At 38.1% G+C, this 22,328-nt stretch overlaps 1 protein-coding gene across 4 annotated transcripts in view; it reads right to left on the bottom strand.

Annotated features, from left to right (window-relative positions):
• CPNE8 (copine 8) overlaps nt 1-22,328 on the bottom strand; it is a 66,692-nt gene that overhangs the window by 14,073 nt on the left and 30,291 nt on the right. For 2 of the 4 annotated variants that reach the window (XM_063134136.1, XM_063134138.1), the window contains exons 5-13: nt 22,194-22,233; nt 21,582-21,658; nt 19,470-19,541; nt 16,954-17,017; nt 12,471-12,574; nt 9,526-9,630; nt 5,946-5,987; nt 5,326-5,401; nt 1,817-1,870 (exon numbers count right to left, since the gene is read on the bottom strand). In XM_063134136.1, the coding sequence (XP_062990206.1) occupies nt 1,817-1,870; nt 5,326-5,401; nt 5,946-5,987; nt 9,526-9,630; nt 12,471-12,574; nt 16,954-17,017; nt 19,470-19,541; nt 21,582-21,658; nt 22,194-22,233 (634 nt within the window). Of the gene's footprint in view, nt 1-1,816; nt 1,871-5,325; nt 5,402-5,945; nt 5,988-6,859; nt 7,237-9,525; nt 9,631-12,470; nt 12,575-16,953; nt 17,018-19,469; nt 19,542-21,581; nt 21,659-22,193; nt 22,234-22,328 lie in introns of those variants that run through there. The other 2 variants (XM_063134137.1, XM_063134139.1) reach the window with 2 other exon arrangements.

Consider the following 22,328-nt stretch of genomic DNA (forward strand, 5'->3'; position numbering starts at 1 on the left):
TAAGGCTGGACAGTGCCATTTTCATGACTTCAAACACTGAAATTAATGCCCGTGTTTGATTGGTAAGTAAATTCAGTTTTATTAGACTGTAATTGTAGGTTAAGCATGTTTTCATGAGATATAATTGCAACTGTTAGCTTTATATGAGAGAAATATTCAGTATTTTTTATATATATATATATATATATATATATATATATATATAAAATTAAATTTTAAAAAAATCCAATTTAAATATTAAAAATCTGTTGTTGTTGTTGTTGTTGTTGTTGTTATTATTATTATTATTATCATTATTATTAAATTATTTTTGTGAACTGCCCAGAGAGCTTCGGCTATTGGGCAGTATAGAAATGTAATAAATAAATAAATAAATAAATAAACAAATAAAAAATTATTTTTATCCACTCTGATTTAAAACTTCTTCAATATGCAGGAGTAAAGATAATAAGCATTTCACGTGGAGCTAGCATGTATTAGTACCCCCTTCTCTCCCCCCTCAACATTCACAATATCTATCTATCTGGGGATAATCCTTTCCCTGCCACCCCTTTCTTCTCTCCTCCTTTTGTTTGGCTACCTGAACCTTGAGTGACAAAGATGACCCCAGGCGAACCCTCAAGCTATGAACCCATGAAGGGGGAATGCAACACCATCCAGAACAGGCCGAAGACTCTCCATCCCATCAGAAAATCCACCCACTAACAGCATCTCAGTTCTGCATAGATTTAGTTTCAGCTATTAGTCCTCATCCAGTCTACTGCCACAGCCGAGCACCACTCTAATGTATCCATAGCCTACTGATGGCAATGTACTCCAAAACTCCAGATGACCCCACGGTAAATTCATGTAGATATTAAATAGCATGGGGGACAAAACTGAGCCCTGGAGAATTAATAAGGCTGAGCAAACAAACACCACCTTCTGAAGCTGGCCATGCAAGCAGAAGCAAAACCAATACAATGCAGTACCCCCAACTCCCAGCTGAGGTAGTCACCCCAGAAGAATATCATGATTGATGGTATTGAAAGCCATTAAGAGAACAAAGAGAATCAACAAGCTCATACTCCCCATCTCTCTCCCAACATAGGTCAGCACATAGGGCAACCAAACATTTTCTGATGAATACAGTGGCGGACAAAATTGTGGACACTTTTTAAAATTTTCATGTTTTGCAATTTTGCATGCTTATAGAAAATGTTCTGTTTCACGAAATTCAAATGTTTATATATCAATTGAAAGACCTGATTCACGTAATACAACAATCCTGCTTCTTTTCCAGGGTGTCCAATCAACTCTTTTCTTTGGTGCCATTGCTCTATTCATGATGTACGTACACACACTTTTAATTTGAGAAATACTTCAAATATTCACACAATCTCCAACTGCGCTTCAGTTACAGAACAAACAGCAAAACTGACTTTTCCCAACATGATGTATCACAGCTACTGCCATGTGATTGGTCCCCAGAACAAGGACTGTGATTGGCCAATAGGGTTTGCAATTCTAATCCGCTTCTTCACTCAATCACACCTGTGTTTGTTTTTAGACTAAAGTAAGCATAGCCTTTTTTGTCTTGCAGATATGTGCATTCTGTTTTTTGTATTGAATTCAGCATTAAATTCTCTTTCAATTGATATATAAACATTTGAATTTCGTGAAACAGAACATTTTCTATAAGCATGCAGTTGCAAAACATGAAAATTTCAAAAAGTGTCCAGAATTTTGGGCACCCCTGTACATTAAAAATGTTCATTTCAAACTGTATTACAAAGCATGTAAGAAATATTACTGAATAGAAAATCATGTACTTAACTGTTCCTGAATTAACATATTTTTTCTTTTTTGCCTTTTTCTTTGGATTTATTACCTAGAAAAGCAGTTAAACACAAGTATGTTAACTTTTGCATGTTAAAAAAAATCACTATTCTTCTGCATTTCTTAGTTTTGAAACTCAGCGCTATTCCTTTTAAATTCTACACACACACTTCAAACAACCCCACCCCGACCCAGCACAAACTATTTGCATGACCCTTGCATGGGCCCCTGAGATGTATCATGCAGCTGCACACATTCATATGACAATTGGGGTAACGTGTTATTAAAATACTTTAGTAGGAATGCTTCCTGCTTTCCCTCACCACTGTCACTCTCACTGTCTTGCAGTTAGAGGCACAGGCTCATCTAATGAGCTCAGAACTGGAATGCATTTAAAAGTGCAGTATTCCACCAGTTCTTGTCCCTGGAATCACAGTTACAGCGAAAAAGGAAGAATTCAAAGATAAGTCTGTGCAAATTTCCCAAGAGGAAAAGAAGGGTTCTGGTATCCCTATGTTGTCTGATAGGCAACTGGAGTCACTCACACTGTCTCAGGGCAGAAAAAGAGAGAGAAGGGGAAAATGAGTGAGACTTGCAGTGAGAGAAGGCTTGAATAGCGCTTACTCTGGCCTCATTGTGACTGGGTAGTTACAGAGGGAATGAGGCTAAGTGAAAGTAGCACTGATGTCAGGAGAGTTAGCTCTGCTCACTCATCTGGAGGGTCCAGTGAGTACATGGTGAAGTGCTGTGAGAGTAGTTAGAAGATAAGAGGTAAAGTTAAGCCTGCCTATTGGTCCAGATGTGACAAGGTGAACAACTCCTTAAGCTTATTGCTGATTTTGGACAACCTGCACATGGTCTGCAAAAGAGAAAGCATGCACATACCCAAGGGTCAGTGATCTTTTAGCTGGAAGCAAAAGAACACTTGAAATCCCCATCAGCTGTGATCCCCCTAAAGTTCCCCTATTCTGCAGTCATCCTGCCCTAAGTTGAAAAACACCAGTTTAAAGTTATGACGTAATTTACACAGCTTTGCAGCTAAGTCACCAATTCAAAGCTAATCTTAGTAGCCCACTTGTGTTCCATAAGCACTGGAGCAGTAAAAATCAAGGGAGGAAGGGATTATTAACTGTGAGGCCAATGCACTTGTGTTTTAGTATAATCCAGCCTTGAGTGTAATATGTTACAGCTACAATCCATCTAGTGTTAGTTGCACTTAATCTCTAATGAAATCAATGAGGGAAGTTAGGTACAACTATCTGAAGCTATATTGATTCCAATGTCAATTAATCTCAACTAATTTTAGATGGACTGGAAACCATAAGTCAACTTATGGGAAGCTGCATTAAAATCGTACAGTATGGAATAAATAAATCAATCTGTTTTTCAAAACTGAAGTGTGGAATCCTGTAACGGATTACCAAGAAAAGCTTCCATTTATTTTTCTTTTTGTAAATCCTGGTGCATGAGACCAAGTTCCCTCTAGTCCATTATCCTATTTTTAAGAGTGGTCAGCCAGATGATTTGGGAAGCCAACAAGTAGACTATGACCTGTTTCACATGCTCAGGGTTTGTCTGGCAGACGATCAAACAATCCAGTCCCTGGGTTGCTTTCAGTCCTGGGTTGCTTGCTTCCCTCCTCCTTCACCTGCTCCCTCCCTGTATCCCAACTACCTTTGCAGAACTGCAGTACTGACATGTAAAGAGGTGGGTTTTTTTATCACTTTTGCCCACTGTAGCCTGGCAAAATAACAAACAATTCTGCATTCACATGTAACAGCAAACCATGCTTTAATCCACAGTTCAGAACCCAACAACAAACCATGGGTTTTCTTATTGGGTTGTTTGTGGTAAACAACCCATAGTTCTAGTTTCCATGTAGTAACAACCTACAATTAAATTAAACCAGCTTAGAGCCTTAACCAAAAAGATGCTAGTAGTTTTAGCCCCTCCTCTTTTGCCTTTGGCCCTGCCCACCACTGGAACGCTGCCCCCTAGAACTTCTCTGAAATTGAATCTTGCCCTTTGCTGAAAGAAGTTTCACACTCCCAATATAACCAAATATATCAACATCCAATTTTCCCAGCACTCCAATAATGAGGACTTTCAATACTCTTAATTGAAATAAAAGCAAGGACAAGGACTTCAGCTAATTGCAACACATTCAGGGAGTGTGAAAGAATGGGAACAATTGCAAAGAACCTACCAATTTTAGCAACACCTCAGGATGATACTTCAGAGTAGAAAGATACCAACCTCAAATTTCTAAGTGAATTAACATTTTCCAACATGATAATAGCACATTATCATACATTTGAAAGGGGGAATTATGATAACGTTCCTATTCCAGTTTAGAAGTGCATCATAATTATTAGCCATTTATACCTAGAGTCACATACAATGTAAAGCCACAGTAATCTAATAAAAATTAAAAATAGTATTGTAGAGCTCATTCAAATTCTAGAGAAAATGGTACAATAATTAAACATGAATCAAATTGAGCCTTATAACTATATAATGGATCCACATAATTTACTGCAGCTGGTCATGTAACGGGAGTTAACTTAAATGATCAAGGAAAGCTAGATAACATAGCTCCATTCTTAGAGAGCCATTACTAGAATTATAAGAATTCAACATGCATCTCTAGGTCACTTTTTAAATGCTAGAGTGAAAGCAATTGTGCAGTCATAGAAAGGTGAAGGCCCAGAAAAAACTAGAAAAATTCAGAAAAACCCAGGTTAAAATTTCTATCTCTATGCAAACATGTAAAACCAATGTCACTTAAAGAAAATTAGTTCTAATTCTAATTTTCTCTAATTGACATTATTTTACATACCTTTTACATACCTTCTAAGTTTGATGGTATGATATAATGTAGCAATATTAACAGATTGTTATTTATCAATTAGAAACAAGAAACAATCACAATCTTTAAGGCTTATATTCTAAACAAAACCGTACCTAACAAGTGTTGATTTGAGTGCTTATATCAATTGACAACTACTAAGGAGGCTTGGACTATTCCCTGACATTTCTTTAATGCAAGTCTTGACTAGATTAGGAGACAGAGCAATGATTACCACAATGTATACACGATCTGCCTCTTTTTTATATTTGGTGCAACTCAGACCACTTGGTTGACTTAAGAATGGTTTACTATGACATAGTTTTGGAACCTCTAGTTTAAATCGTGAATACATAGAAGTATACCATTTTAATAACTGTATATTTAAACATATACAATACTTAAAACTGTGCTGAAAAATTATGACTATTCAATAAAGTGGTGTTTATTTTCTAAAAGAAGTCCACAAATATATTGACTGCACACACAGAAAATGTGTATACACACAAATAAACTTGTACCTTTGTTCCAGATTTTCTGCACTCCATAACCAGGTGTTTAAAAATGATAGGAACTGGCTCCTGGCACATGTTACAAAGGACACACAGGCAGTACAATCTGTTCATAATCTGCTTTCTAAGAAACAATTCAACACTTACCTCATACACATTAAACTGTGACTGTCCTCTGGACAATTCCCTATAACTTGTTGTGAATTCTCCAATAAAATCATGACTAGAAACAAAAACAAAATGTACATTTCTAGTTAGGGTAAGAATAAAACATTGCGTAACTCTTACCAATACAAAGGAATCATAGGAATGTATCTAAAGAGTTCCCACCAGCCCATGTCTGGTATTTTGAAACTGCTCAATGAAGTTCACTATTGGACTAGTGTTACTCAACAAAGCTAAGAGTTAAGAAACAATTTCCTATCTAATATATTTGCATGACTGCACTCTATTTGTTATTTTGATATTGTATTGGTTTTATATGCTCTTTTAATTAACTTTATGTATTCGAATTATATTGTAGTGTTGTACTAATGTTGTTCCCTGCCTTGATCCAAAGGGAGAGGCGGGTAAGAAATAATATTAATATTATTAATATTAATAATAATAATCCCACATTCAAGTTTTTAGACATAGGATTTACTGGTGGAAACACTTCCATAACTTAATAACCTACCAAAGCTGTACAAACTGTGTCTATAATGAGAATATAAATAATGCAACTCATTTTTGCACTTTTAATTAGTGATGTGCAATAAAGAAATTACCTTCCATCTCTATCCCAGTCATACACTTCTATCTTAATTGTTCTGTAAAGAAACACACATAAAAACATTGAAAAGCCATAAACAAATATATAAAAATTCTGGTCAACAAAAAGAAATAAGTAATGTGCTTTATTGCTTGAATTGTCCATTTACACATCTAATTATTAACTAGTAAAGTTGACAGCCATTTTTGCTCCTTTTGGATAAATATAAGAGACTATAATCATTTACAAAAGTTTTCAGCTGTCTTTCCAACAAATACTCAAAGCAATGTACAATAAAATTTAAAACCCATAATAAAAATCTACTTAAAAACAAATCAGTACCCTCAACAGACCACAAACAAATACAATTTATATGATGCTGAAGCATATACAGGGTGTCTAGCCTATATGGTCTCCCAGAAGAGTAAGTGCCGAAGTACAAATGCCACAATGGAGGAAGTCCTGCTCCTCCATAGTTTATGAGGGAGTGTGCAGCAGGATAATCAAAATCTTAACATTAAACATGGAAATCAGAAAAAACACTAAGAATAGGAAATAACCAAATTTTCAAGTACTGACAGTTGGTTCTAAAACATTCTTATTGATGGCAGGTAACTCTTGGCTGCTAGTCTGAGCTAAAATGATCTTATGGCACTAACAACTTTTTCTGTTCCATAGAATGCATATCAGGACACGTGAAGAGATTTTGTTTGTTTGTGCTAGAGAAGTGTTTGGAATAGAGAGACCCAAACCATCATAAGTCTACAATAGTGTGGAGACATGAAACATGGGTAGAATGTAGAACATTTTCCAACTGTAAGGAAATAGCATATGTTTACGGAAGCTGCACTTTAGAACACACAAGTACTGAAATAAAATGCTTTAATCAAATTGCCATAGTAGGTGAAAAATATTTAGATTTTTCCCTACCTGTAAAATACATTTCTGTGAGGGTAGGTCCAGTTATCCAAATAAATAGCTTCTGGCTCCATAGATGACTGACGGGCAGATGTAGCAATGAGACGTAAGTACTGCTGCTAGTGTACATAATAACTTGGAGAATGATATTCTTTAAATAACACATGGCCCGAAAGAGTTAATAGGAAACATATGGATTGTTGGATCTACTCTCAGAGAAATACTTACTTTTGTAGGTGAGAACTAATTGTTTGTCATAGCAAAGTCACAAGTAATTTGCATGAATGGATAGTATACTGTATATACCAATAGCCATAAGCCAAACAAAGGATAGGAAATACATCATCTTGTTGGATTAATGAGAATTAATAGTTTCTTAAAAATGTATCTATTACATCTTATAATGAACATTATATATGAAGATTCCAGTGACAACTTTGTCCATCTCTTCAGCAGAGGCTACAGCCCATCCTAGGCCAGTGGTGAACTTACTGGGAAGGGCAACTTTCCTGAAGGAATGCTTCACTAAATTAGTTGTCATCAACCACAGAAATCAATACATAAGACATGGCTTTGACCTTTTGCTTAGTTCAAAGATAGATGAGGGTATCAACTTGTCCAAAAATACAAGTTGGAGTCGCAGTCATTGGACATCAGTTACTGAATAAGGCAGCTCAGGCACAAACTACGTTATAAAATGAATCTGCTTCTGAAGCAGTATGGTTAACTGTTCATGCAGAAACTAATGTTAGATGCAGTTTATGCATGAATCATTTTTATACAGATGGAACCTAATGAAGAAATAAAGGTTTGGATGTGTAGAAAGTTATTTCAAACCAGGGGTAAAATATCAACATTTTCTATGAAGGATTATCTTCCTGATCCATGTCCAGATGGATACTACCTGTGCCCAACAACTCTATGGTTCCAATTTATACATGCAAGATTTACTAAGATAAATCTATCAATTATGATATTTAAGGGAGCTCTGCTAGTTCTCTGGCAGTGGATAAGTTGCTTTCAAAGCAAATATTTTAACAATACATTTTAAGGTAATGTATCAAGAAAAGGAAGAATAGTAGGACTTCCACAATATTAAGAGACAGTATGTTTGATGTCAGTGTTTTTAAAGGTATGACTACATTCTCCTGACTATAGTGCTTCTTTTGTAATATCGATGGATATAAATATAGGCAGTATATAGTTTTCCCAAGCAGCTCTCAACTGAGCACTGGTTGGGGCCAACTATTTATTTAAATCCAGAAGTGTCCAGCGGCATTATTTAATTTCTCGTGGATTGTAAAGATAAAAATCTTGTTCTTGCTTGGATCATAACTATAGGCAAAAGTATTGCACCAAAACCAAAAACCCATAAGTTTGATTGGGATCAAATATATAATTCTTTTGACAAGCATAAAAACCAAAGGAAGACACATTGGTATTGTCCAACAATGTCTTTTAATAAAGTAGAGCTTTTGGGATATTAATTAAAAGTACCATCTTGCCAGGAGTTATGTCTAAGATGAACCAAATCAATTTCAAGGAGACATGTTTTTTAAGCAAAGCGGTCAGATAACAAAGCTGGGCAATTTTCCTAAGGATTTAATTGGGCTTTTAAAAATTATTTACTTAAGTTATTTTATATAATTAAACATCTTGACTCCTGAAGTTTATTTTGATCAAGTTCTCTAATTTGGAAAAATATTTCCTCTGACAATGAAATGAAGGAAAGGACAAATGTGTCCTTAGGTTTTCTAGAACACATGTGTATAACTCAATTTGACAAGTGCTGGTTCTTCTTACTTTTATTTAGTTCAGAATGCCTTGATTTTGGCTAGGTGAGATATAGCCTTGGAAACTGCTGTGAAACTTTTGTCTTCTGTTCAATTTCTTATAATTATAATGTATCTTGCAGTTTCACACTGAAGGTGGCAAAGGAGGAAGGAGATGTGGATCAACTGAAGCAGAGATTTTATCAGCAATGTCTGAAAGCACCTCAGTGAGTTAATTCATAAAAATAATTACATGAAGTAGCCAAGATGAGGAAGAAACCTTTCCATCCATTTTTCTTTTACCAGATGTTCACATAATATATTGCTACTTATGAAAAGGAATGAAGCACCAGCATATTCTATTAATTGCTCCTTAGACCGATTTTTATCCCATGTATTCTAAACAAGACAATACTTCCAGGAAGCTTTAACAAAAAGAGCCTTTCTTGAGGAAAGTAGTATCATCAGTGTTTGCTTTTCAGTAACAGAGAGCAGTAACTAGTTTCTTAGTGCACTAGCAGCAGTGACTCCTTGTTTCCAGATATTTTGCCTTTTATCTGCTTGTCAATCATCTGTGGAGAGAGTGGGACCTATTAGTATACTGAAAATGCTGCTGTATCTCATGTATCTCTTAAGATGCAATCTTATGCACACTTACGTAGAAGAAAGGCCCAGTGAACATAGTGGGACTTACTTCTGAGTAAACATGCGTAGAATTGTTCTGTTAGATATACATATTTAAATAAATGAATAAAATATTAACATTTACTATGAGATTTGAACTGATATCACCCCTTCTAAAAGGATTAAATAAATTGAGGAACTTCAAATCTTACAAAAGTTAACTTATGTGAATTCGTAGTTTATAGGAAGTCATACTAAAAATAAAAGTTCAGTTTCTATTACCTGTCATGATCTCCATTACAAAGTGCTCTCACAGATATCTTGAATGCCTGCCACACTGGATTTAATGTATTCTTTATAACTTCTGTCTTGTGGCAGATTGTAAAACTAAAACACAAAAAGAATTTTAATTTATGTAAAGCTATTTATAGGACTTGTTCACACATCATGTTAATCCATAGTGGCTTATAAAATTTGCACAGTAGCCTATTTTGCAAACACCCTACTGAGTCCTGACAGACGATCAGACAAATAAACTACACAGAGTATTTTAGTCCCCCGTCCTTGCCCCTCCTCACCCTGTAATTCCCCTCCCCAGCTGGCAGGTATCCCAGCTTCCTTTGCAGATTTTAAAGCCTTTGCTAGGTGTCCTTTCTCTGCTCACATGCAACAAAAAAGGGGGCTCTAACTCCTTGAAAGTTTGCAGATGTACAAGTTCCCTTATGGGGAGCCACCACATGAACTAATGGAAAAATGCAGGATTTTGTACTTTTATGGAAAAGTGAGGATTTATCCACATGTGAAACCATTTATGAACCATGTGTGAGGGTTGTGTGTATCAGAGACATGGCTGTATGTGGCAGGAAAATAAGTTTGCTCAGAGATTGCTTGAGAGGAGCAGAGTGGCAGCATTTTTGGCTGTTTTTAGCAAGCTGCTCTGTAGGCGATCTCTGTAACCCACGCTGGCATGACAGATGACACACTAAGCCACCATAGGTAAAACAACCCTTACTGGAGACCATGGGTTTCTAGGGTGGCTTATTTTGGGGAGAAAACCCACCATGGTTGGGAAAAGAGCTCACAGATGACACACTAAGCCATCATGGGTTAAATAAACCATTGTGGTTTATTTAACCCATTGTGGGTTAACATGTTGTCTGAACCCAGTAAGAGTCTGCTTGCCAAACTGAAAACAAATTGTTGTAATTAAAGTGAAATAAAAATGCATTTTTGTTTTTAGTCATATGACCACCCTTAAAACTCAGTTGCATATATATAATGCACAAGACTAGGATATGGTGCATTAGTGTCCCTCTTTCATTCTGCACATCACAGGCATATTTTTAACAAATCAAAAATGGAAAAATTGGTATTCTAAATTAGTCATGAAGCTGCTAGACATAAAAATTATGTTCCAACCAACAACAACTGATGCCTGCCCCCACTATCCAACTCCATCCCTAGTTCTGGGCTCACAACCACCAATAGAGAGTAGGATTCCACATCACTTTTAAAAGCATGCTTGGAACTATGGAAAAAAAAAACTTGATTAAGAGCATGACGGAACAATGAAAGGACGTAAGTGTCTAACTTCCATGTTAAGTGATCTTAAATATGTACTGTGTATGTGCTAAGCCATACTGGGTTTTCATCTTCACAATATTTCAGACCCAAACATATGACAACACAAAAAATGGATGCCAATGCCAAATTCTCAGGGATGAATACAAATGGTCCAGTTTCCCCAATGCAGTTTTAGACAGTGGGGGGTAATTTGACACCATCATAAAGCAGTATTGCAAGGATTCTGAGCTCGGAGTTTACAGAGTCAATTCCCTCTTCTTTATTCCACAACTTTTGTCAACGTAACACAGAATGTTTCTAGGAATGTGTAGAGTGCTATTCCCCATTGTATCAGTCTTCATTACAGAAGCTGTTGGCAGGATACCAACACCTGAACAATTTTGAAGAAAAGAAATCTGAGGTCCCAAGACATGAAGCACATGAAGCAATGACCTTGCCAAAGCTAAGCAGATATGGGTCTGGTCAATGCTTGGAGGGGAGACCACCTGGAAACCACATGTAGCCACCTTGAATTCCATGATGGAAGAAAGGTGGGATATAAATGTAATAAATAATAATAATAAAAAGAAACTATGTTAAATATAGATAAGAAAGGATGAAGTTTGATGGCTACCTGACAAATTAAAAAGTCACTCACACATGAGAGTTCCTAAGGAATTCAAATGTGAGATGGTTCTCTTTCTAACATAAATATACAACATCACTAGAACCAACCTCATTAGAGGAGATTAGACAAATTCATGAAGTCTATTGTCCGTGATATCGAAATAGAATCTCCAACTTCAAAGGCAGTACACATCTGAATACTACTTTGGGGGGAGGGGAAGAGGATGGTTGCCTTCATGTCTTACTTGTGGGTTTCTCAGAAGAATCTGTCTGGCCACTGTTGGAGCACCGTCCAAGTTCCTTTCTCCATGCAGAGAGAATGATAGTTCTGTGTCTGTCCCTGCATAGATTTTCTTTTAAAAAAACGGGGGGGGGGATGAATGTGACGGTTGGGGCAGGGCCTGGAGGAAGTGGGGCACAGAGATTCCTCTACAGGGTAGTTTAGGAATCTCTGTGGCTGGAGTTTACCCACCCCTACATTATAGTATGCAAATTAGGCAAACATGAAACAAACAACTTGGGAACTTGATGGTCCCTTTTTAAAAAATCAACAGCACTCTAAAGATGAAATATTGTTTAAACTATTTCTAAATATTGCTTTTATTCCTCTTGATATTTTCTATATACCACTTCAGTTATTTTGATAGCAAAGTAATTTAAGTGGACTTTCTACAGGTCCCAAATCACTTTTGTTTTGTTATACATTATATTGAGAGATTAGCTTGTTGAATTCTATTAAAATAGTAATCTTATTAAAACTTCTATTTATTTTTATTTGAACAAACACATCTTTGCAATTGTATGATTACAAAACATCTGAATTTGTTTATATAGAGGAAATATACACTCTCTCATCATTCATAATGAATGGTGATCTATATTGATTTATATAGTATGTTGATTTAAAAAGAAAAGATAGCACTGTGCTACATACAAAATCCAAATGCCACCAAAACTAAAAATCCTTCCTTGAAGAAGAAGAAGAAGAAGAAGAAGAAGAAGAAGAAGAAGAAGAAGAAGAAGAAAGATGTACCTACCTGCCATCTTCATTGCTGCGAAAAAATACCAGGAAAGGATCTGATTTTCCAAAGAAATCTTTCTTGTCTAATTTGTTTGCACAAAACTGCATCAGCACAGCATCCTAACAAAAGTGTACAATATACACATAATGCATAAACTATACAAACCATTTAATGACATAAAGAACAATTTGCTTGACTACATGACTTCAGATTTATTTTATTCTAGTAACTTCTCTTTTGCTACTAAACTGGAACAGGTGTCTTTTGCACTTGGATTTGGTTGATCTTGAGTTTCTAGTGAAAAACAAAGTAGATCCAAGAAGCTTGAAGTCTCCCCACCCCTGGTTTAAAATACTGGTACCCTGCTTGTAAGGGCTTTAAAAGTTAACACCAGAATCTTGAATTGTGCCTGGAAACAGACCAGGAACACCAGCAGCTGTTTTAAGAATGGCGAGATGTGCTCCGTGCATCCAGCTCCAGTTAGCAGCCAAGCTACAGTATTTTGTACGAAGAACAGATTGCTTACCCATAACTGTGGTTCTTCAAGTAGTCCTCTGGGCATTCACACATATGGGCTTTGCGCCTGTGCAAAGCCTTGATTGAGGAAACTTCTAAAACTGAGAAACCTTTGATGAAATCCCTCTCCTACCATTCCACTGCACATTTTCAAGCAGCTTCCAGACTAATTCCTCAGTTCGGAACCAAGGGAACTGACATAAAACCTGCTAACCTCAGCCAAGCATGTCTTCTAAACGCGACTGCCCTGATCATTGCCTTTGCTCCATAATCCATCTGGTGTCAAGCAGCATTAATTTTTTGGCTTGCTAGACGTGATACCTCCACCTGGAATACTCTGGCCAATTCTCTTTGATCTTCAAGTACGTGGTCACAAAGTGAACCTATCTTCTCCCATAAAAGCATCTGGTATCTCTCCACCGTAGTCTGGTAGTTTGATACTTGAAGGTTGAGAGCCAACAATGAATAAATCTTGAGACCCACAAGATCCAGTCATCTTCCCTCCTTGTCTAGAGTGGCTGAAGGAATCTTGTGACCCAACTCTGGGCAGATTCAACAATTATAGAGTTGGATGTGGATATGTGAACAAAAATTCAGTATCCTTCTCTGTATATGCTATTAAGCCTTTTAGAAGTAGAGTTCATGGACGCCGGTGCTTCCACAACTGCAGTACAGTCTGCAACAGTGTTGGCAAAAAGGAAATAGCCACCGGCATCAACATTTCTACATTTACCACATCAGACACTGGATCTTTCAGCTTCTGAACAGGCTGCTGTGTTTTGATCCCCAAGGATTGTGCCATACTCAGGATCTGTTCCAAGAAATGACCTAGATCATCTGAAGGGGTGATAGGGTCCTGCTACCCTACCACCTCATCTGGGGATGAAATAGATGGGACCACTGAAGAATAGGATGCAGAGTAAGATTGATAGTCATCATTGATGCCTCTGGTTGAGAAGACGGCCCCTCTCCACATCCCCAGCAGAAGTTGGAACTACAGCCTAATAGAGTACAGTAGGCTGCGGTGCCACTGACGGTGGCAGCATCCGTTGAAGTGGAGCAGTCAGTTGGCTGTGGAGGTAGCAGGGACAAATCGTCTGGTGGCGGCCCATGAGATAGTGGCAATGGTATCAATCCATGGTGGAATGAGGTTGTGTCCATATAATTATGGTAATAACATTCATCCCTTTCCTGTCTATGCCTCCCATCATCCCAGTAATAAGTAGGCCTAGGAATGACCACTCCAACCTCCTATCCCAATCAAACATTGGTGATCTGGGACAATGTTGATAGCAGGGGAAATGCCAGTGTCTATCTACAGCTGTTAGGTTAGTATAATGAGGATCGTGAATCAGGATCGAGGAGACTGAAGATGTCGAGGTGATTGAAAAGGCCGCGGATCTCATCCTCATTCACAAGTCGAGGGTACAATCCCTAATCCCTCATTCAGATGTTGAGGCAATTCTCGGTACCAACACTTCACTGTATCGACCCTCGGTACCGACAATTCAGATCACATCAGTATGGGTGAGTTTAATAAAGGCAGTAGTGCAAAGAGATCTTTCCGTTGATCAGAATGCTGCAATTTTTTTGCTTCTTCTTTTTCTTCACCTAGTCTGTTGTTTTAGGCAACCAAGCCTTCTTCAATAATTTTTTGCTGTAGACACAGCCAAAGACCACCCCGGAATGAGAGGTTTTTCCATCCTGCCCATGGCTAGAGCTGGCACAAAGGGGTCGGCACTTGTCCTGATCTCTTGTCACTCCTCAATGGCCTCTTCAGTGGCCTCTTCCAAAGCTCTGCTCGAAGTCTATCTGCCTGATTTCTCTGGGCCTGCTTGGAGAAACCTTAACACAGCGGGCAAGCCTCTACCACATGCCTTTCTCCTAAGCAGAACAGACAAAGGGAGTGCGCATCTGATGGTGGCAATTTACTACCACACTGTGAGCACTACCTAAAGGGCATCTTCATGGCCACAAGCCCTGGGGTAAAAAACATGTGATTGCTCAACTAAAATCTCAACATAAATCTAAAAAAATGTAGTCCTGTAAGTTGCCAACAAGGCACCAAAATTGGTGGTCTAAAAGAACAGAGGGATTAGGTGGTCGAAGAAGAATTGAGGGATTAGATTAACTTTCTCAGCTTTAGAAGCTTCCCAAATTACAGGCTCTGTGCAGCTGCAGAGCCCATATGTGTGATGCACAGAGATCACGAAGAAGAACTATAGTTTCTGAATTGTCTTCAAGGGCAGTTGTACATGCAATGCACTGAGCTAAACAGACATCAAAACATGGATAACTCTGGGCATACTATTTGTTTATTTATTACATTTTTAAACCGCCCAATAGCTGAAGCTCTCTGGGCGGTTCACAAAAATTAAAACCACAATAAAACAATAAAACAACTTTCCTATATCTCTGTATAGGAAAGGTGATAGCTGGTGCAGCAGCTTTAGGTGGTTAAAAGCAAACTAGACTTCTAGAGATAGGGACAGATTTATTCACACACACACACACACCCAGATTATAGGCCCAGTGCAACCCTATCCAACACAGGCAAATGTTATGTCCCAGCAAAGCAGAACCACCAACTAACAGCTTCTTTGCCTTACTGGGACTGAGTTGCAGATCGTTTTTAAGAAAACTAAAGGAATTTGTTTATTAGGAAAAAAGTTAGGTTATATAGAAATTAGGAAATGTTATTAAGAAAAGGAAAGTTTGAGAAACGAATTATTGTACTAATAATTATTGTATTGTATTAATCATCATTTGTTTTAATAGCAAAGTTGGTGGTTCTGTGCCAGCCAGCATAACAGTGAAAAGGGATCACAAAGGGAGGTGGTTCATGCACAAAAACTGTTGGGTGTTTTTTTTAAGGCTCTCCTGCCCATGGACAGACCAAGGGCTATTCATGCACAGTACCCTCACATTGCCACGGAATCATGGTAGCACGCGGTCAGAGGTTCTGGACCAAACAGTATTTTTTCCTTGCAATTCCAGTTTTCCCTCCTTAAGGATCTTTTAAGCTGTTAAAATGTCTGCATTTGCTCAGTCTAAAATGTACTTTGGTGCTGGTTAATTGGCTTCATAGGGAGAAATGCTTCCTTTGATCCCAGTTAACTACTAAAGGACCCTTGAAACGATGAAGGTACATACTGCCTAACAGCTTAACAGATTTAGAGGGGACTGGAGCTGGATGAACTGTACCATACAGCACAGGCAGAGGAATAGATGATTCAGTGTCAGTTGCCCCAACCCCAAACTAAAACTCTATTGCGTAGAAGAATTTCCTGGTCATTTACCCATCATCCTGCTACCTACAGTCATTCTCTACTAGCCATGTTAACAAGGTAACTTCTTTAAAATTGCAGACAGTACACTCTACCTATGATTATAGATACTGATTTTGCCAGAGAAAATTTTGTAACATTTTCACACAGATTATACTTATAAAAGCTAATATTTCTACCATCCACCAGTTACACTGAGCAATATGGATATAACCAGCTACACCACAGAGACATAACCAGCTACACCACAGATCCCCAAAGGTGTAATGAGCCCTGTTTTCACCCATATCTGTGATGCAAATAGAAAATGCCCAATGAATTTGTAGAAATATTTCTGGAAAAAACACAGATGGAATAAGTAGCATGAGAGGAAACACAAAATCCTTCCCCCACCCCCCACAGCAAATGCCCTGATATCCACTTTTCAAAGACTGTTAATTTAGCATGTTCTTGTTCAGCCTTCCCCAACCTGATGCCCTCCAGATGTTTTGGACTACAACTCTCATGATCCCTGCCCATTGACCATGCAAGCTAGGGCTGATGGGAATTAAAGTTCAATACATCTGGAAGGCACCAGGCTGGGAAGGCTACTTTTCAATTTTACTAATGGGCAAAAAGTTACATACTGTAACTTTGATAACTGGTAGGAACCAAACAGTATACTTTAGCAAAAGAAAACCAGAATTTTAAGTTACCCGGCAACAATTCAATTCCTCTGCTGTCAGTATTATTATGCCACAGTTCCTCCCAGGAATTCCTCTGTAACAAAACAGCATTAAGAAATAGCATTAAACACTGTTTACTCAAATATAAATGAATGAAGCTTTCTTAACCAATAGACTAACCAACTGACCCAATTGATCCCTTCCCCTAGAATTCCCTCTCTACACTCCCCATTAATCAACCTTGTTCTCTCTTTTATATACAGCTCATCACTCTAAATTGAAAGCATACAAGGGAAGCAGAAAGTCAGTGTACCACTGTCCTATACTGTCTTAAATTTTTGTATTCCCCCAGTCTGCATAAGATGATGATTGGGACTGAACAATCAAGGGAATTGTGGATACACCGAGGTTGAAAGCAAATACAATATATGAAACTGGAGAAAGTGTTTACTGCTTCTGTACATAGCACAGAAATTGAGGCAGGTACCTTAGCCTACAATTTCCATGCTTTGTGGTGCATAAATGAGTTTCTAAGTGGCTTAGCTCATCTCTTAAATTGAAGGTTTTTTGAAAAGAAAATTCTCTGAATTACATAAGCCCTTTCTGGTGTGGGTGTGTATGTTTGTGTGCTGAACTTCACTGTTCACTTGATTACACAGCATTTATATTACGTCTAAGGTATCAGAAGAACTTCACATGCATTATTTGTTCATTTAGAAAGGTATTTGCACTCTTCAGGGCATCTTACAAAAATTAAACACAAAACAGGTCTGTACCATTTAAAAGGGGGGAAATCTGCATAAAATAGAAACTGATTCAGCAGATTAAAACATTCTAAAATGCGAGTCTTCCACATAAAAATTACCTGTCCAGCAAAATAAAAGCTTGCCAGAACAGAAAGTTTTAACCAGCCAAGGGAAGGCAAAGGTGAAGAATGCAAGTGGTTGACATCATACTTCCAATAATCTTGTCCACATCCTCAGGATACATAAACGGAAAACTATTCATAATAGGAAAAGCAGCTGCAAATGTACCTCCCTAAGATTTGCAATAGTCATGGCATCTAAGCGTGGATGTGAGCAACTTTATCTGTGAAGTGTCTATCAAAATGGTCACAGTGGACAACCAAGTCTTCTTCCCCCAATTGACCAGGCCCTTGCTGTAACTTTTCATAGACTAGGCCAGTTGACTCTGTTTGGATGCAATGGTGGCAGAAGATTTGTTTTCTGCTGTCATGTTTGATCAGATTCAACTTGAGTTTTCCTCAGCACTCTAGTCACTGCGCTTGCCACTTCATTGCCCCAACGCCTCTGGAAAACTGCTCAATGACTGAGTTGGCTTCCAACAGCACAAATTTCATGCTGAAGTTGTTGCTACCAAAGTATCCTGGGCCTTGACTGACAGGTGAACTAGAGGGCAGGGAGAAAAACTTATGGCCATCCCTTTCTCCTGTAACGGCCAGTCTGCCTTCCCCTGCCATCTCTCTGCCCACTACCCTTGCAAAGGCCACTCCCTACCCCTCAAAATCCCCTTCTTCCATAATACATACCAGCCAATATCTCAGTTATCTTTACATTAACCCTGTACGGTAGGCCATTTTACAATTATCCCCATAACATTCCTGCTTTTATTATCTTTACAATTCACCAAATAGTTCAAAAAGTGTAAAAAGCATGCAGTGTAGTCTATTGTTTAGTTCCAGTGTGAGGGAGGAGCAAAAGCTAAGACAGTGGCATTCAATAACTCTGCAATATAATCCACTGTTATCACAGACTGCAGATCAAGTGGATATAGCAGAGATATCAAAGGAGATGTACAGCAGAATATTAGAATAAGTGAGCCAAGCCAGAGACTGCTAATCTGGTGAAGACAGGGCTGCTCCACCCTCTCTCTCTCTCTCTCAAACACACACAAACGTGAAGAGATATGTCATATGCAAATACATACAACATCACATACAGGAGCACACCACAGGCAAACGTGCACAGGAGTAGGCCACACACAAACATGTAAAGCAAAACATAGGACCACATTCCACGCAAACACAGCAAGCAATTCTCGGGAGCATACCCAACAAGTGGAACAACACAACACACAGCGGAATGCCACATGCAAACATATGGAGGGACATGTGCATCACATGCAAATACCTTCACCAGCACTCTACACGCAAATACACATGTCAACAGGCAATAGCATGGCACCTGCAAAAAGCATTGCAACACAGTACAAAGCTATGCAGGAGTATGACACATGCAGATGTACATAACAAGTAGCAACATGCTACATGCAAACACACACAATATGCAGCAACATGCAAGAGCACACCAAATGCAAATGCATGGAATCATTACACAGCTCACTACATGTAAAGATGCCCAGAAGCCAGCCACAAGCAAAGACACACAGATCACACTCATACCTACAGGAACACAAGGCACCATGCTATATGCAAGCACATGCAATCAGTTACATCACCACATGCCAAATACATGCAGCAACCACTCTTTTCAACAAACAAACACAGCCCATCCTCAAATACACACTTCTGCAGCCTGCTCGCACCAGCAATGGCCAATTTTGTTTTGGCTACCAGGTTCCACCAGGGAAGCTTCATTCTGCCAAACAGACATGAGGTATAATATTTGCCTGTAGTTCAATGACTAATTTAAATGGGAACTTTGAAATTTCATTAACTCTAGAAATACAAGGATTTTCACCGAGCCAGCTAAAGGTCTTGCAATACTCCTGAATTTTTGACATAATGTATATAAATTGACAAAAAAAGAACATTAAAAGACTTTTCATTTTATTTCAAGTATTTATATACTACCTTTCATACAAAGATATCCCAGATGTGGTTCAGAATAAGAAATTACAATAAAATACAACTACATAGTTAAATTACTACCCAAAAAATTAAAATAAAAGCACATTCCAAATTCACCATCACTTTAAATCTAAGTCAGATAGCAGCATGGATTTCTCAATTAGTGTTTAAAATATAACTTCTTTTCCGATAAAATCTTAGGGAAAAAATCATTTAAAAGTGCCTGGGAGAACAAAAATGTTTTAACTTGACAGACATTGTAAGCACCAAACTTCCAGAAATCCATAACCTGGGCTCCACAGGTAAACCACCACTCTCTCTTTGGGTGGGCAAGAAAGTTTGCAAACAATGACTTCATTTGGATGAAATGCTACACCATGGTTAAGCATTTTGAGAATGAGCTGCAGTGAGCCTCGTGCTCAAACTCCCTCCACCTCCTCTAGTTGCTGTCACAAGGAGGACTGTGGAATTTTTCACTTCCATTTTAGTTTAACTGCAGCCTATGGCGATGTCCAAAGCCAGACAAATTGTTTGGCGAAACAAGCCAACTTCAAACTATAGCTTATGAAGTTGGCTCAATTCAATGAACTGTAGTTATGATTAATCAGACAAAATGACATGCTGCAGTCAATTTAAATTAGAAGTGAACGCTTCCAATCTTCTCGCATCTGTGCCTGGGGAGGACAGGGGTATGTGAGAGTCCAATGCTCACTGGGGCTCATCTAATAACAATAAGGATGCAATTCTATAGGAATGGCTGTAAGCTTCTGAACTCAGAGGCTTACGGCCATCTAAAGCTGAGTAGGAGGCGGTCCCCAGGCGATCTTCACCTCCGGTTTCTTCCCACTCTGAATTTTCATTAGATGTGCTTTTTTGTCTACTTAGCTGAGGTGTCGGGGAGGAGGAGGGAAGGAGACTGGGGAGGCCTGGGGTATGGCATCTCCTCCCCTTCCCATCCACTGGTGTCTTTGTGACCTTAGAGAGGAAGCCAGAGCCGTTCTCACCACATTGGCTGCAAGGAGGAGGGGGTGAAGAGCTCAGACTCCTGGCTCCAACCTTGGATCCAGGAATCTGAACTATCCTATGCCCCCTCCAAGACTATCTAGAGCCGTAGGACTGCTCTCTAAACCACAGTTTAGTGTTGCGTTTAAATGCAGCCAATGAGAAGGCTGTACTTCAAAGAAAACTTTTGCTACTTCTGTAACACAGCCATTCTTCATTCAATATTTCAGAAATTTGGTAAGATTACAACCCCCAAAAGGTAGGTTTGCCATGTCAAATTTCCGATCGACAGAGCAGATTGTATTCATTTTGCCTTAAGTTCAATGAGCATATTTTGTATTTCAATGAGCAAATTTTGCCTGTAATTCAAGAACAAATTGCCTTGATTTTTGAGGATTAGGATTTTCAGGCTTTATAATGACAGAATGCTGTAAAGTTTATTCACCTTAATTATAGACGATTTTATAATTAATTTAAAACACCACCACTCATATTCAGTAGGTAAAATAATGCCATTCCCTACGAGTATTGCCCGTCTAGAATTCTCATTTGTCAAACTCCAGAAAACGCAAGGTCTGCCCTAACCCAAAGGCAACATTAGTAGCTATTGGTAAGGACATAGAGAACACAGGAAGTTTAGTATCAATTGCAGCTATTACAATGCTTGCTGCTCTCTTCTCTCTCAATTTCATTTTCCTTTGTATCATGCATACAAAGCCTGTGAGCCCCCTGGCAGGGACTATTTTATTATCTACACAGTGCATAGAAAATTTTGGGCACTTTGTGAGTGTTAAAAGAAATAACTACTTTTAAAAATTATACTTACACAACTGGCTTTTCTAATCTGCTCCCTTGTGAACCAACAATCTCTCCAAGTGTACAGAAGACTTGTCCCAAGAAATCCTGAAAAAAATATAATGTAAAATTATTACGCTCCAATATTTTTTTCAGAGACATAGTTTAATTCTACCACCACATTCACAGTTTCCCATTATTAAGGTTATAGGAATAGGAAATACAGTATTTAGGAAGAATTTTATCACATATTCTGCAGTCAGACATAATGATAAATTATGGTTAATTGTCATGGGAATGAGCCTAAGGGAGCCTTGGGTTCAACCTCCACCCCTCCTCTGCTGCACCTGTGAGGAAGAGATCAGAAGCTTCTATGCAAATAGCGTTTTTCTTTTCTGTTACTTTTGTGGTTTAGGAACTTGTGGGTATCAGTGGCATGGATTTGTAGCAGAGCTTGATCATGTGACTACTGGAGATTATATTATTAGTTTGTAAGACTTTACTTGGCAGTGGTAAAAAACAACAACACAGTTTCTTTAAAATGAAGCAGCAATACAATGAACCTATGTGAGGACCAGATGTTCATAATGCAATAAATAAATCATACCACACACTTTTAAGATTAAAATGAAGTAGTACTTACATGTTTTGATAGGTTTGGACTCTTTGAATCAACATCATACCTGAAATGAAAAGGAACAAATATTTGAACTTATTTACATGCACAATTATTTAGGAAAAACCAATAGCATTTTGTTGTTTGTGTTGTTGCAGTTAT

Source organism: Elgaria multicarinata, chromosome 9 (assembly GCF_023053635.1).
Source record: "Elgaria multicarinata webbii isolate HBS135686 ecotype San Diego chromosome 9, rElgMul1.1.pri, whole genome shotgun sequence".
Taxonomy (NCBI): Eukaryota; Metazoa; Chordata; class Lepidosauria; order Squamata; family Anguidae; genus Elgaria; species Elgaria multicarinata.